General features: G+C 44.7%; 1 protein-coding gene across 1 annotated transcript in view; it reads right to left on the reverse strand.

Moving 5' to 3' along the window:
* The window catches only part of LOC307141746 (uncharacterized protein), a gene marked incomplete at its 5' end in the record, with an annotated part of 252,555 nt that overhangs the window by 89,483 nt on the left and 145,916 nt on the right, over nucleotides 1-17,156 (reverse strand). Inside the window, 2 exons of the mRNA XM_079842185.1 lie at nucleotides 1,679-1,714; nucleotides 12,670-12,714. Coding sequence (XP_079698311.1) covers nucleotides 1,679-1,714; nucleotides 12,670-12,714 — 81 coding nt within the window. The remainder of the gene's footprint in view (nucleotides 1-1,678; nucleotides 1,715-12,669; nucleotides 12,715-17,156) is intronic.

Below are 17,156 nucleotides of genomic sequence, written 5' to 3' on the forward strand. Positions count from 1 at the left end.
AAAATAGTAAATAAAACCATTACTGTAACGTTAGTTTTTAAGGTTTCTGAGTGGATTACATATTTCGCATGGTTAGTGTTGTTGTATTTATTAAAGACTGTTTTGGTTTACTACTCCGTTTGTTGTGCGTTTTAAAGCCACACTGTGACAATTACATTATTCCATGATTAAAAAAAAAAAAAAGTACAAAACAAATCCAGTGCAAGGACTCCTTCCAAATCATAATCAATACTCAAATTGATGCTTCCTTGTTTTAAATAAATCCTGAAGCAGATCTAGGCAGGTGGAGCTGGGGGAGTTGGAGGGTTTCAGAAGAACTGTGATAGCAAACACTGAACCAGACTATTTAGATGTTGAGCAAGCAATCTCATTGTCTGCAGGATCAGCAGAGGCGAATCAGCTTGTGCCATGTGGTGATTATGTGATTGCAGATTGCATTTAAAAGAATGAGCCTGTGCCTTCTAGAGTTTCATGACTGAACTAGATATGTATTGTGGATTTATTAAATAACCAAACTTCAACAACATAAGGGCAGATCACTTGAGCGCAGCTGATGACGCTTGAGGGATCAAGAATATCCAATATACAAATTAGATTTCCTTCGTCTCCATCCTCATTTTCTGTCCTTGCTTCCTTTTCTCGCATCCTACGCGGGTGGAGCTGAGATGCGAGGAAAGGAAACGAGGATGCACAAATTAGAAATGAGAAGCACCCTCAGACTTCAATGTACATGAAGGCCACATAAAATGACAAAGTTGTTGTTGACAAACAACATTCAACAACTTTTTTTTTAAGGTTTAAACGTCTTAAAGGGGTGGTTGATTGCCCCTATTTAAAAGATGTAAAATAAGTCTCTGCTGTCTCCAGAGTGTGTATGTGAAGTCTTAGCTCAAAATACCCCACAGATAATTTTTATAGCCTGTTAAAAGTGTCACTTTTTGAGGGTGTTTTTGCTGTTTTTGTGTGTCCCTTTAAATGCAAATGAGCTGCTTCTCATGGGGCGGAGCTTCAAGAACTCCAGTTAGCAGCTCTGATAACCTCATGCAGACAGGCAATGAAACCGTTCAGCCTTTTATGTTCAAACTGGAGTTAAACGATGGAGAGACTCAAGAAGAAGTGACAACAACAAGTTGTTGGACAAGTTGATGTTGCTGAATGGTTAGTTGATGAATTTATTTAGCTGATGTGGAGTTAACTATCTTTAAACCATTGATTAGCATATTCGGTCACCCCCCTTGTTGTGTATTTCTTTAAAATAAAATATCTCCCTTTGCTTTGAACTTTGAGCGTCGTAACTTTGCAGATATTGTTTATGCTCAAACCGCAACATTACACACTAACTAAAGTTTAAAAAGTTAAATCATAATCAACCACCCCTTTAAAACTGCCACTAGAGCCACCAAACTGAACTGTCATAATAATATCAATTTTCAAACAGTGCTGAACACTTTCCCTGTCTACCATTGGTCCAAAAAAAAAATAGAGTTAGCTCCACCCAAACTCGTGCCTTTGGCCATTGGTTGAGTCCATGTTGCTATGTCTTAAAATTTACTGTTTTGAAAGTACAACAGTGTTTACATTTTCCAACATTTTAGTGGCTTGCTTGTATTTATTATTATTATTTTTTTTTTTAATATAAAACCACATTTAAAACCTAGAAAACTGAGCTAAATCTTACCTTTACAGCTTCAGCATCACATGTTCCAGGTGGACCCTGTGTTAGAGAAATAAATCTCAATATTAGTCAATCAAACGTACACTTCCATTTATAGTTCAAACGTAAATGGCTTGGGCAAGAAAGATTATTTAAGCAAAATCCCAAATCTGATACTGAACAAAGCTAAACAAAATGGAAATTCAGCTTTAACTGCCTGACACACCAACCAGGACAACAATCGCTGCGTATTAGCCTCTGTTGCCCACGACTGCAGCAACAGCACCTGCAAAAGTCCTTGACAAAGGTCACTAGACACATCAGCTCAACTAAATATCCAGACAGATAAGGGCTCCTGGACCGCACATGGCGTTCTTCGACACCTCGAGGCTGGGGGAGGATGTCTGTGCCGCCCGGGGCCCTCCTCCCCGCCACCGACAACAGGCCACTCATAAATGCCAGCTCCCAGGGACAGAAGCAAGGTTGGCACATGCCGTGGAAATTATCGAGACACTGCCATTTAAAAATGTCATTCTATACAACCACTTCCCTGCCGACTCTTATGACTTTGTGGTTACAACTTTATAACTTTCCTGTGGTGTAGAGTGACAGATTTACAGTAGCATGTGTGAAAATAAAGGGTCAGTCACTGTTAGTATTCAGAACAGATCTGCAGTTTGCAGGCAACCTTTGCAGTTCTTTTTTGCAGTTTAGGCCCTGGTATAAAGGTGCGTTTTAGTTGATTGTATCACAAGTGGATGACGCTAAATACAGGTGTAAACGGGATCTAAAATGTTTTGAGCTTCTCCACTTTTGACGACTTCCAGAAGTAGTCGGAAACACATTTGCTTTTGTAGTGTTAACATGTGGTCGAATGTGTTCGGACAGCCACAACATTATGGGAAGGGCTAGCGAGACGAAATTTAAACTTTGTCGGCTGAAGACTCAAGTTTGGTTTGAAGACAAAAAACGTACCAAGCACAATGTTCTCTCACCATTCCTGATTTCTAACATACACTCACAGCGTTTGGCATGGCCTTGCGGCTGTCAGAGCAGAAACGAAAGCTGCTGCTCTCCGTATGGTTTCCCGGCATCTCCTGTCGCGTTTATATGTAAATCATTTTTGTCCATTAGATCGAAGGATCTAAAAAAAACCCATTCATTTACCCGGGTAAAAACATACATTTACCTGCCCAGTCGTGGCCCAATGGTTAGACAGTCGGATGTGTAACCCGAAGAATACATGTCCGGCAGGAATTGTCGGTGGGGGGAGTGAATAACCAGGTGAGACGCTTGAGCAAGGCACCGAACCCCCAACTGCTCCCCAGGCACCGCAGCAATATGGCTGCCCACTGCTCTGGGTGTGTTTACGGTGTGTGTGTGCACTTGGATGGGTTAAATGCAGAGCAAAAATTCCAAGTATGGGTCACCATACTTGGCCACACGTCACTTCACTTCACTTCCATAGACCTTCCCCTCAAAGAAATCAGGACAAAAGTGGTTGAAAGTGGACAAAAGAGATGGATTAAAAAAAACAGGTGTAAACGAGTACAGGTATGTGTCTCCCTCGTCTACTTGTGATCCGATCAACCAAAATGCATCTTAATACCAGGTGTTAACAGGGCCTTATTGAACTTTTAATGGAACAGTTCAACCAAAAATGCAAAAACGCAGTCATTATTTTACATCCAATTACAATTACGTCCATTTTACATGCAATTACAATGTCTGGGGTATTCAAGCTTCAAAAAGTTGCAAAAATATCATATAATTACTATAAAAGTGGTCCATTCGACTAATATTTTAAGTATTCTGAAGCGGCTCCATCGTTGCAGTAAACTTACACAACGTTCTTGAATTAATAATTTATAGATGCATGGTCTGTTATTGCAGGGACATCGATTTTACATTTTCACACCCCTAAACATGATTGGTCGCGTTACATGTCAGTCAATCGTCCTCATGGGCGGTCCTTGACCAATGAAAGCTGCGAAAGAGTCCAGACCTTCTGCCGTCAGCCTGAAGGTCTGGCCACGCAAACTAATCAGTGAATAACTACTTAAATTTCAGTCAGTTCCTATCATATGACTTCAGAACACTTACGTTATAGTTGACAAGTGAAATGAGCCCCTTTTATGATGCTTTTGCCTATTTTATTTTAAATTTGAGTATGAGATTAATTTCTCATTTATAGTAACTGCATAGAAAAGAGCGACTAGCACAGCCTGTCAAACAGGTCAAAAAAAGTGTCAGAATCTTCAATTTTGGGTGTAAGTATTTATTTAATGTGGCAATGCATTAATCATTCTTTCCCCCCTCAAAAGAGATTCAGTAAAGCTGGCAATGTTTATCCAGTTCTATACATGTGGGTACAAACACAAAGCCAAAGGCAACGTAAATATGCCAGCAATTTCTGATGCAACATACGTTTCAAACCCTGAAGTGCGTGCGTGTGAATTTTCCTTCACACACATTTTCATACTGATGCCACGGCTTTGATGAGATGACTATTAATCAAGTAGTAAACTAGGGCCCCTTTGAAAGCCTCATCAGGATCTTCAATAACACTTATGCATGGGACTGCTCTTAATATGGCCCTCTGGGCTGCTTGAAATTGTCATTTGAAACGTTGATCCACTCAGTATGTGTGATGGAGATTTCACTCAAACCAATGCAAAAACCAAGAAAGCTCTGCTCATCTGGAGGGGGGTAAATAAAGCAGCAGGTATCTGACCATTATGCACAATATGACACATTTTTGTTTGCTTTTTGAAGCAGATTTATCTGTTCCTAATTCCTTAAATTAGGAACAGAAGTGATCTAAACTAAACGATACTATATATACAGGGAGTGCAGAATTATTAGGCACGTTGATTTTCTGATCATATTTTTTTTCCAGGCACATTTGACCAATTCCAAACCACAGTAATCCTAATAACTACTATTGATTTAGTATTTAATAATGTATAAGTGATATATAATTGTTCATGAAGGCTGGAAATGAAAATCACCTTATATTCAGGTGTGCAGAATTATTAGGCATGTTTTCTTTTACAGATAAATTGAGCCAAAAAAGAGATTTAACTCAGACTGAAAAGTCAAAAAGTATTAAATGCCCATGAGAAGGATGCAATACTAATGCAATACTAGACATTGCAGTTAAGGCATGACCATTGGACCGTGAAATGCTCGTTGGGTCAGCAGGATCTGACAAAAACAGGTGGTGAAGAAAAGACACCTGTTAACTGCAAAATAATTAAGAATTAAGGTGAAGAATTAAGGGTGAAACCATCAGGAACCCTTTAGTCTCCAGCGCCACCATTTTCCAAAGCTGCAACCTACCTGGAGTCTCCAGAAGTGCAAGGTGTCAGGATCTCAGAGACTTCAGTTAGGTAAAGAATCCTAAAAAATGACCCCCACTAGATAAGAATCACAAGCTGAAGTGTTGTAAAATACATGAAGAAGGTTTTTTTATAGGCTTTATGGACAGATAGGTTGAGAGTGACTCTTGAAGGACCAGCACCACATCCTCTAGTACCACTGTTTGAAGAATTAATCTTCCAGAATCTGGCAGTACGTTTTGGGAGTTCATTTTTAGTCCATCTCTGCAAAACGGACTTCAGGATGGACTAAAATGAACTCCCAAAACGTACTGCCAGATTCTGGAAGATGAATTCTTCAAACAGTGGTACTAGAGGATGTGGTGCTGGTCCTTCAAGAGTCATTCTCAACCTATAAAACCTATAAAGCCTATAAAAAAGCAGGCTTCATTTATTTTACAACACTTCAGCTTATGATTCTTATCTAGTGGGGGTCATTTTTTAGGATTCTTTACCTAACTGAAGTCTCTGAGATCCTGAGCACGACACTAACCGAACACCTTCGGGGGTCTTCCCGGTGGGAAGAGCACCATTCAACAAACAGGTTCCACTTCAAAGCGTAGAGGCGCCTCGTCGAGGGGGCTCTAGCAGAAGAGATGGTGTCCACCACTGCCTGTGGTAGACCACCTAGAACCTCCGCGTCCCGTCCAGGGACCAGACATGGAGTTTCCAGAGGTCTGGACGCGGGTGCCATAGAGTGCCCCGTCCCTGAGAAAGAAGGTCCCTCCTCAGGGGGATCGGCCAAGGAGGGGCTGTCGCGAGGAGAGTTAGTTCTGGGAACCAGGTCCGGTTGGGCCAGTAGGGCGCAACTAACAAGACCTGCTCCTCGTCCTCCCTGACCTTGCACAGGGTCTGTGCAAGAAGGCTCACTGGGGGAAACGCATATTTGCGCAGGTCCCGGGGCCAGCTATGCGCCAGTGCATCCGTGCCGAGGGTGCCCCCGGTCAGGGAATAGTACCACTGGCAATGGGTCGAGTCCGGAGAGGCAAACAGGTCTACCTGTGCGGCTCCGAAGAGGTCCCATATCAGCTGGACCGCCTGGGGATGGATTTGCCACTCCCCCGGAGGTGTCGACTGGCGAGAGAGCTCGTCGGCTGTCTGGTTCAGCGCACCTGGGATGTGAATGGCGCGAAGCGACCTCAGATGCTTCTGACTCCAAAGGAGGAGGTGGCGGGCGAGTTGGAACATGCAACGGGAGCGTAGACCACCCTGACGGTTGATGTACGCAACGGCCGCAGTGCTGTCCGTACGGACCAGTACATGCTTGCCACGTAGCGGCCCCTTGAGGCGGCGCAGTGCCAAGTGTACCGCTAACAACTCGAGGCAATTGATATGCCAATGCAATTGAGGTCCCGTCCACAGACCTGAAACTGCATGCCCGTTGTACGTGGCCCCCCAGCCCGTGGAGGAGGCATCCGTGAAGAGCACAGCATGCCTGGACACTTGTTCTAAGGGCACCCCGGCCCGGAGAAACGAAGCGTCGGACCATGGGCTGAAAGTTTGGCGGCAGTAAGGAGTCACTGGGACCCGGTACTGGCCGCTCTGCCACGCCCACCTCGGGACTCGGCCATGGAGCCAGTGTTGAAGCGGTCTCATATGAAGCAATCCGAGCGGCGTTACCGCGGCTGCAGATGCCATATGCCCCAGGAGCCTCTGAAAAAATTTCAGTGGGACCGCTGTCCTGTTCTTGAACGAATTCAAGCAGTTCAACACCGACCGGACCCGCTCTTCCGTGAGGTGCTCAGTCTGGGTGACCGAATCCAGCTCCATACCGAGATAAGAGATCCTCTGTGTGGGACAGAGTTTGCTCTTCTCTCGGTTGACCCGAAGGCCCAACAGGCTGAGGTGACTGAGCACCATGTCCCTGTGTTCGCACAACTGCTCCCGAGACTGGGCGAGTATAAGCCAGTCGTCGAGATAGTTGAGGATGCGAACGGCGCGTTCTCTGAGCGGAACAATGGCTGCCTCTGCGACTTTCGTGAAGACGCGAGGCGACAGGGACAGCCCGAAGGGCAAGACTTTGTACTGGTATGCCTTCCCCTCGAACGCAAAACGTAGGAACGGTCTGTGTCGAGGAAGGATAGAGACATGAAAGTACGCGTCCTTCAGGTCGATCGCTGCGAACCAATCTTGGGGACGGATGCATTCGAAAATGCGTTTCTGCGTTAGCATCCGGAACGGGAGCTTGTGCAGGGCCCGATTCAGGATACGCAGGTCCAAGATTGGCGGTAACCCACCCCCTTTCTTGGGTACAATGAAGTAGGGGCTGTAGAACCCCGCCTTCATATCGGCTGGAGGAACCGGCTCGACCGCGTCCTTCGCCAGTAGGTCATCGATCTCTGACCGCAAGACCTGGGCATCGCTGCTCCGCACAGAGGTGAAGAGGATGCCCATGTACTTGGGAGGCCGGCGAGCGAACTGAATCGCGTAGCCGAGTCTGATGGTACGGATGAGCCAGCGAGACGGCCTGGGGAGTTGAAGCCAAGCCCCCAGAGACCGTACAAGCGGGACCAACGGCACCACAGACGTACCCGGGGTGGGGCAGCGAAGTGGAATAGACAGACCCGACTTGGGAGGCCCGGAGGCGGCCCGGAGTGTTGTCTGAATATTCCAGGGTGGGGCAGAGTGTGGGTGAGAAGGCCCGGGGGCGTTCTCGGTGCCCACACTGCTGCCCCCTGGCGAGGGGGAGAGGGGAGGAAAGGAGTGGCAAGGCCCGGGGGCGTCGCGCACTGCCAACCTGGCCCTCTTGGGGCCCAGGGAAAATAGAAACTGCTCTTTTATTGAAAATGTGGGTACCGCTGGACTCCGGAGAGCCAGCGGCAGAGATGTTACACCAGTCAGAGCCCCCCGGTCCTCCTCCGGGGGGTGGGAGAAGGATGCGGACATCATCTCCCTCAGAGCAGCTCCCGTCTTCCCTGGGCTGCCCGTCTCAGGGCCGCTTCCCCTTGCGCTTGCCGGCTGGTTTAGCGGGGCCCTGAGCGGGTTGGGCGCCTCCCTTACGTCCGGCACCCTGCTTTCCCGGTGGAGGCTGCTGCTTGGGTTTCGCAGGGGCGGAGGCGGACGCAGGGGGACACCCTCGGCGACGAGCAGGCGGAGGTGCTGCCGACGACGACTGGGTGGAGGCAGCAGCGGGTCGTCGGGGCAGGATGTTTTTGATGGCCTCCGTCTGCTTCTGGGCCACCGAGAACTGCTGGGCGAAGCTCTCGATGGCGTCGCCGAAGAGGCCGGCCTGACAGACAGGGGCATTGAGAAACCGGACCTTGTCGGAATCACGCATGTCTGGCAGGTTCAGCCACAGGTGGCGTTCCTGGACCACTAGTGTGGACATCGCCCGACCCAGGGAGCGTGCAGTGACTTTCGTCGCCCGGAGAGCGAGGTCAGTCGCCGCACGCAGTTCCTGCATAACACCCTGGTCGGAACTACCCTCGTGCAATTCCTTTAGCGCTTTGGCCTGGTGGACCTGCAGGAGCGCCATGGCATGCAGAGATGATGCGGCTTCCCCGCAGGCGGTGTAAGCCCTGCCCGTGAGACCGGACGAGAACTTACACGCCCGGGAGGGGAGACGCGGGGCACCCCGCCAGTCCGCAGCGGTCTTGGGACACAGCTGCATCGCCACAGACCGCTCGACTGGGGGGATTCCCACGTAGCCCTTAGCCGCACCACCATCGAGGGTAGTGAGGACGGAAGAGTCAGTCGACCGTGAGCGAGCGTTGTAAGGCGCTACCCACGATTTCGTGATCTCCTGATGCACTTCCTGGAAGAAAGGAACCAGCACGGGCCGTCCCGAGAAACCAATCGTCCAACCGTGAGGGTTCGGGACACGGTGGAGGGTTCCACTCGAGCCCGACACTCGCGGCGGCCCGGGAAAGCATAGCCGTAAGCTCTGGGTCGGACTCGGGCAACGCTGTCACACCCGAAGGGGGCAGCGCAGCCGAATCTTCATCCTCAGAGCCCATTAGCTCGTCCCCCGATGCTGCAATCGACAGCATGTCCTCAGCCGAAGCCCCAAAAGAAACGCCTGGGACCTCCCGGGGGAGGCCAGCGCGCTCTTCTGGAAGCTCCACCGGCGCAGCGGAGGGGGGAGGGGCCCGAGGAGCCATTTGACCCCTCGGGGAAGCCCTCACAGTAACCCTCAGGCCCCCACCAAGGCCATCAGCCAAAGTAGCAGCCCTCTGCTTTGCAGCGGGAGGACCACTAGATCGGGGGATGCGCAATGGTGCTCCGCCTCTTTCGAGGTAATGGAGTCTGGACCGTAAAACTGTGATGGTCATGTTCCCGCAATGGGAACATGAGTCATTCACGAACGCAGCCTCAGCGTGCTGAACGCCCAAACACGTGAGACAACGAACGTGACCGTCAGCTGGGGACAGATATCGACCGCATCCAGAAACACACGGTTCGAATGACATCTTGAAAAAGACGCAGGGTCAAACCGTGTTGCTCTTTTAGAAAGGAAAGACTGCTCTTTTATGTGCTGAAGCACTCAGGGAGATGACCGCGGCACCACACAGTACAAAGGTGCAAGCCTGTGTGTGCACTCAGAATGGAAAACGCCCAGCGAACCAACAGCTGATCTCCGTCTGAAGCGGCACTCGCTGACGCGCCGTCACACCCGCACTGGAAGCAGTAGATCCTCTCACGAGACTCGTCTTGAAAACACTCTTCGTAGAAACAGGAAGCATTCACTGTTCGGCTCCGAAGTAGAAAGCAATGATCAAGCATTCCACTTCCTTATTTATACCCGCGCTGCGGGGCGGTGCGTGGAATGCGTGGATCGCATGCCAATCTCCATTGGCTCGTTTTTAATACACTCGAAGTAGATTGGTCTCTGAGATCAGATCCCAATTCGTCGGTCAGTTCCGACGTACGTCGAACGTGACCGACTGAAAGGGAACTATAAAATCAAGCACCTAGGCAAGCAGACTGCTTCTACAAACATTTGTGAAAGAATTGGAGCTCTCAGGAGCTCAGTGAATTCATGTGTGGTACCGTGATAAGTTGCCACCTGTGCAAGTCCATTCATGACATTTTCTCACTACTAAATATTCTACGGTCAATTGTTAGTGGTATTATAACAAAGTGGAAGCGATTGGGAACAACAGTAACTCAGTCACAAAGTGGTAGGCCACGTAAAATCAAAAAAGCGGGGTCAGCGCATGCTGAGGCGCACAGTGTGCAGATCTATCTATCTATCCATCCATCCATCCATCCATCTATCTATCAATATATGCTACCTTTATATATTACTGTAGTCTCTAAATGACAACGTGTGACATTCTATACGAAACTATACGTCCTCGGACAGGGAATTATGTCCGTTAGTTTCAACGCTTAAATTAATCTGCAGCAGTCAGGTGGTACAACAGTCACCTCGTACAAGCAGGAGCTCCTAGAAAGCTCTACGAGGATGTGAACTTTTTACAAGTTGAAATCTTGTAATAGGGTAATTTCAACATGGCATGAACGCACCAACAAACACACACACACACACACACACACACACACACACACACACACACACACACACACACACACACACACACACACACACACACACACACACACACACACACACACACACACACACACACACACACACACACACACACACACACACACACACACACAAACACACAGGGGTTGGACAATAAAACCGAAACACAAGCAGTGTTGCATTAGCAGTATTAACAATGCACTGCTGTACATAAAATATTTCAATCCACACAACATAATGGGAGACATATCAGAGTTCAAAATGTTGATGCACATCTCGCTGGCTCATCTATGACAGCAAGTCATTGGCCACCACATAAGACATAGGACAAACCACATCCAACAGAAGTAACTGTCAACACAAGAGGAAGCTGTCTGAAAGGGATGTCCAGGTACTAACCAGGATTGTATCCAAAAAAACATAAAACCACAGCTGTCCTACTCACTGCAGAATTAAATGCACACCTCAACTCCCCTGTTTGCACCAAAACTGTAAGTCAGGAGCTCCACACAGTCAATATTCATGGTCGGGCTGCTATAGCCAAACCTTTGGTCACTCGTGCCAATGTGAAATGTAGGTTTCAATGGTGCCAGCAAATATTGGGCTGTGGACAATGTGAAACATGTATTGTTTCCTGATGAATCCACCTTCACTGTCTTTCCCACATCCATGGGAGTTATGGTGTGGAAAAGCCCCAAAGAGGCTTAACACCCGGACTGTTGCTGCCCAGAGTGAAGCACTCAGTGGATCAGTGATGGTTTGGGCTGCAAGATAATGACATTTTCTATCGTGCTTGATGGGAACATCACTGGCAAAGCCTACCGAGCCATTCTTGAGGACCTGCACCTAATGGTTCAAACATTGTACCCTCTAGGGGGTGCCGTGTATCAGCATGATAATTCACCAATATACACAGCAAGATTTGTGACAGAATGGTTTGACAAACATGAAAGTGAAGTTGAGCATCTCCCATTGCCTCCCCACAGTCACCCGATCTAAATATTTTTGAGCCAATCTGTAGTAGTTTGGAGGAGCAAGTCAGAAAAAGAAAAAGTCAGTCCACCAGCATCACATAGTGCCACTGTTCTGGAAGAGGAATGGCTCAAAATCCCTCTGGCCACTGTGCAGGACTTGTATTTGTCATTTCCAAGATGAAGTGACGCTGTATTGACCGCAGAAAGATACCCTACACCACACTAATACATTTCTGTGGTCTAAAACCAGGTTTTTCAGTTTCATTTAATACTAAAAATTATCCAACTTTTTTCCACATTAAATAAACTGCTTTTCCTGGTATTTAGGAATGTAGGATACCTAAACTTGATCTCTTACTTTTCAACCATACAACATCTGGACTTTGCGTTTACTTTTTAGGAGAATTTTGAGGCATGGATTTAAATATTGTAAAATGGAGCTATTACAGGAGCTGAAATATCTCACCAAAATGTGTAAGAGACAAACAGGCAGGGTTTAAAACTTTGTGAATGACAGGCATAGAAATCGGTGAAGATTTCTGCAGAGCTTTGCAGGAACAGATTCTGTGTGGGCTTAAGAGTTCCTCATAATGTTAATGCTGATATATACCAAATATGTCACGCACTGCATCAACAGGCAATATTAAACTCTAATTTTATAATGTGCTTCTTCACTAAATAATTAAAACGAAATCCTTCATCCACTATATAAACATCTCTAAAAGTAGACCTAAAGGTTAAATACACTTAAACAATGTATGAATGTCATTGTTTTACATAATAAAATATCAAATCAAATGGCAGGCAGGAATAAAGCACATGTACAGTACACTATCATGTTTCATTTTCATTTCATAAATACAAGTAAAAGAACAACAATGGTAATGATTATAAACTTGCGTTGACATTTTGCATCTAATGCAATGACATTCAAAACACTTTTAAATGAGACTTAAGTGTCCAAATACTTTGTGGGTCTCTGCAAACTCAATTAAGATTCCCATTGCAAACTCAATTTCTTATCCCATTGCTAATGATTGGGTGGGCCAGGCTGTCCAGTTTTTTAATGGCCAATTATTCAACTTTTACTTCTGATCTCCCTCATAATTCAATATTTTGTCACTTTCTTGTCAACACTCTTTTTTCACAAACTATAAATGGTCTTACCGGTGCTCCGGAAGTCCCTGGTTCTCCAGATTTTCCCCGTCGACCCTGCAACACAGAACATGAGAGAATAAGAAAAGACAGACCGTTTCAAGAACAGGTTCATGTTAGGCAAATCTGGGTGGCAATTAGAAGAAGACAGCTCCTCTTGTAGCAGTGACTAATCTGCTTTTAATTAACAGAAAGAAAACAGCTTAATTGCAGAGCTCTGTGTGGTGCATCGCTTTCTCTACACCACCCAAGTCTATCACCTCCCTTCCAGCTGTGGCAAACCCCAGCCACATCAATCAAAGCAGGCCCTCGGTGACAAACAGAACGGGCCCATGTGCACGGACCCGAATGCTCGCCTGGACATAATGGACGCTTCACAAATATAATAACCGCCTTCAATTCGTATGCTCGAAACACAAAGAGGCAAAGTGCGTGAGGTGGGCTCAATGAAAGCCGTCGAAACTGCCAGTCACCGGTTTAATTTTCGACGCTCTGCGATGACACGAGCGTATCGGAAAAAACTGACATAAAGACAGCCGATGTGGCAACCTCAAGGAAATTAGTTTCCACATTGTCCCTCGATGAATGAGCTGGACGTCTTTGCTAAATTAATTTTATGGAGACGTTTTATATACACGCACACGGTGCAATTTCAGCAGTATGTACACCTTTGTTAAGAATTCAGCAGGCGGAGGAGGAGGACCAGACCGTTTTTTGTCTTTTTTGTGTATGTGGGGAGTGTTAGTGAGATCGCTGGTCATGGTTGGATGAAAGAGAAAGTGGAACGTGCACACAAAAGGCAGTGGCTTGTCTGTATTCTCAGAACTGGTCATTTACATAGTCTTTGATTCGATGATGTTGAGTTTGTCAGTGTTTGTCATTTTCATTACCTGCAGCATAAAGAACTCCCCAAAAAATGAGCTGCATTCATCCTCAGGCCCTGTATGAATGCGTGTGTGCAGGTAATTTCAGAGCACTAAGGGAACATTACCCTTAATGACAAAATAATAACCAGAAAGAAGATCCTTGTATCGGACATTGTCTGAAATCCCCTGCTCAGTTGCTCCTCTTCTTGATGTCCTGGTGTGTAACTAACTATGGCCTCATTTTAGGGTGTTGTGGATGGTTGCTTGGGTGTTTCTAACTGGTTGTTTACATTTACATTTACATTTATGCATTTGGCAGACGCTTTTATCCAAAGCGACTTACAGTGCACTAATTACAGGGACAATCCCCCTGGAGCAACGTGGAGTAAAGTGCCTTGCTCAAGGACACACTGGTGGTGACCGCTGGGATTGAACCAGCAACCTTTTGTATATCAGTTAAGTGGTTTAACCCACTGGACCACCATCTCTGTTTCCTACCCCATCTCTAAGACTCCAGGATAGGGTATTCACTCGATATAGTTTGAGTGTCCTTTTCATGGTTCTCAAACATATTGGTTTATGTTGGTTTTTGGAAGATGGTGGGTGGTCAACCAACCAGTGATCAGCTAAAACTAGCTTGGATCAGCTATAAAACTGTTCCTAAACAGATAAACCATGCCCTTACCATACACAATACAATAGGATTCCAGCGACAAGCAATTTTTCTGTCCACACCGTCATTACACGACTACAAGAAACGACAAAACCAATCAAAAATCACAGCCAAATAGAAGAGTGCATGGGTGGAGTCTCTTTTTGAAGCGCACTGCACTCACAATAAAATGGTATTATAATAGGCAGTCTTTCCAGGATTTCGCCTGACTTTTTTTCTGATTTTTGTAGCCTAAAATGACTGAATTTGTGGCAGCTTTTCTCAAAATTTGCGGCAATATTTGCTGCATTTCTTGTTATCTTGCAGTGAAAATATACCACAGATAACATTCTTCTAACATTGTTATTACTTTTCTGACCTCAAGAACCATAGCAGGGCTTGACTAAAATTTAAGGGCATTAAGTTCTAAGGTGCCAACAGACTGATTTGGCAGCGCTGTGGGGGCTGACCGCACTGAGCTGGAGTTGAGATACAGATATATGTACAAATAATGTTTTGGTCATCACAATAAAAACATTCAAACTGGGTAATATTTAAAGCTCTAAAGTACTGGAAAAAGTTACCTGCGCCGTACACTTTAGACCATGCTGTTAGATCGTTAAAATAGGGCCCATAGTGTTACATTAGGGCTACATTAAATCCATGGTGAACGTTGGTGATTTGTGGACTTGGTGATTTGTGTTCATGGCAAAATGTTTGCGTCGGTACTGTTTGATCTGATATCTGTGTTTTAACAGAGAATTATGTTCCAAATTGGAATGCTTCACACAAGATTTCACAGTGATGTTATTAATTCTGCTGCAAATTCAAGCGTTTTCTTCACTGGATCTCGCACTGTGTAGTAACTGTCACGTGATCGAGATTGGGCCGCTGTTCTGAGCTCCCGTTGCGCTGTCTATTATTGCAATAAAGCAATAAAAAAAAGGTCTGAGCAGCGCAGCTCAAACGAGTAGCCCGGAATCGTTCCCCTTTCGTTTGTCCAATGTAGCCCTTTCTTGATCGGTCTTCACAAGAATGCAAGGCTGTTCTTTCAGTTTTTGGAATTGAGAAACAGCCTTTCTTTGACTGAATGCGCATTGCGATGACATCACAGGAAAATTAACTTTGCCGTGAGTAAATCAGGGCCTTTTAGGGATGTCTCGATCAAGTTTTTTGTGCTCCCCATTCAATCCGAGTCATTAAATATTTAGTATCTGCCGATACCGAGTCCTGGTCCGATATGTGCATTTTTCTAGTGCTTGGTACACAAGTACATTAAAGTTATTAAAATCAATTTAATGCAGGGCCATGCAGAGAGTTTCTCAGAGGCAGAGGCTTAAATATAAAAAGGGGCATCAATCACTATGGAGAAATTCCAATATAATAATTACTACAGTAATTATATCTATAGGCTTATATTATTATAAATATATATAATTATAATAATAAGATAGTTATTAAAGAGAATGAAACAATCTTTGTCATAGAATACACTTGTTTGTTCACATTTAGTTCACAATTTGAACTTGTCTGAAACTGAAACTTGTTTTCAGTTTCAATATGGCTATAAGTTATGCAAAATGATATTCAAACTCAAGTTAAATTATTTAAACATTAAATTAAGTACATAATCAGGACCTCATTGTATGTTGGTGTACTAGCTGTGACGTTGCAGAAATATAAACCATTTCTAAAATAGAATCCCAGTTTGTTCGTCGCATGTCGCCATCACGGCTGATTAAGCTGGATTTTCCATCCAATCTCCAAATCTACCCGCATTTTCCTCTTATCAACAAGCCTTTGATTCAACAAACAATTTGAATGTATCATTCAGTCTGTAGCATTAACTGAAAACATGAGCAAGATTTATACTAAAGAATACATTACTGAAGTAATAAGATCAAACACAACTCCAACTCATCTACTGCACATATTTCTGTAAAATATCAATTACTAACTGAAGTAGTTCAGTAATGACATCATAATTATGATTGTTCTGCTATACAGCAAGCGAGGCATTAGTAAACAAATGGGGAATATGAGGAAATATTAAAGGGGAAGTTGTAATATGTAATTCTCACGGCTTTGAAAGTTTATATCCATCATCTGATTATGCTGTTCAGTGAAAATCTAGCTGGTTGTTATCAGCAGTAATGATATGTTAACGTACATTCTGCAGAACAGTTCAATGAATGGTTTGTTCACGTTTCAGCTGGCTTTCTGAAAAACATAAGAAAACAAAAGCTGTATGACAAAAAAAATTTTAATCATGCCAAACAGATGATGAATAATGTATTTTCTAATCATCTTCTCTTTTTGCCCCTCTTTTGCTCTTCTGTGAATACTAATATCTTGGTGACCATGAGATGCACCTAATGCATTATAAAAAAGGGGAATAAAGTTTTAAATGCAAGGCAGTAGTTGTAGATTACATCGATACCATGATTCTGCATGTTAAATCTTAAAGGTTTCACAATGCAGTAAAGTGGAAGTCAGAAAACCATGGCATGTTGAAACAATGATTTGATCTGATAATTGAGAGTGCATCGGTAACCACAATGCTAGGATGGTCTGGGTTTCTTCTAGTTGTTCATTGGACCAATAGAAAAAGTTATATTACTATTGTAATAAACAGTATTTCTATTTTTAAATAAAAGCTTTCCATTGGTGTATGGTTTGTTAGGATAGGACAATATTTACAACTATACAACTAGGCCCTGTTTGAAAATCTGGAATCTAAGGGTGCAAAAAAATAAATGTTGAGAATAGAAATATTGAGAAAATCGCCTTTAAAATTGTCCAAATTAAGTCCTTAGCAATGCATATTACCACTAATAATTCATGTTTGATATATTTACAGTAGGACATTTACAAAATATCTTCATGGAACATGATCATTACTTAATATCTTAATGATTTTTGTGATCATTTTGACCCACAATGTCTTGTTGGCTATTGCCACAAATATGCCCGTGTGACTT

Source organism: Gobio gobio (genome assembly GCF_949357685.1).
Source record: "Gobio gobio genome assembly, chromosome: 18".
Taxonomy (NCBI): Eukaryota; Metazoa; Chordata; class Actinopteri; order Cypriniformes; family Gobionidae; genus Gobio; species Gobio gobio.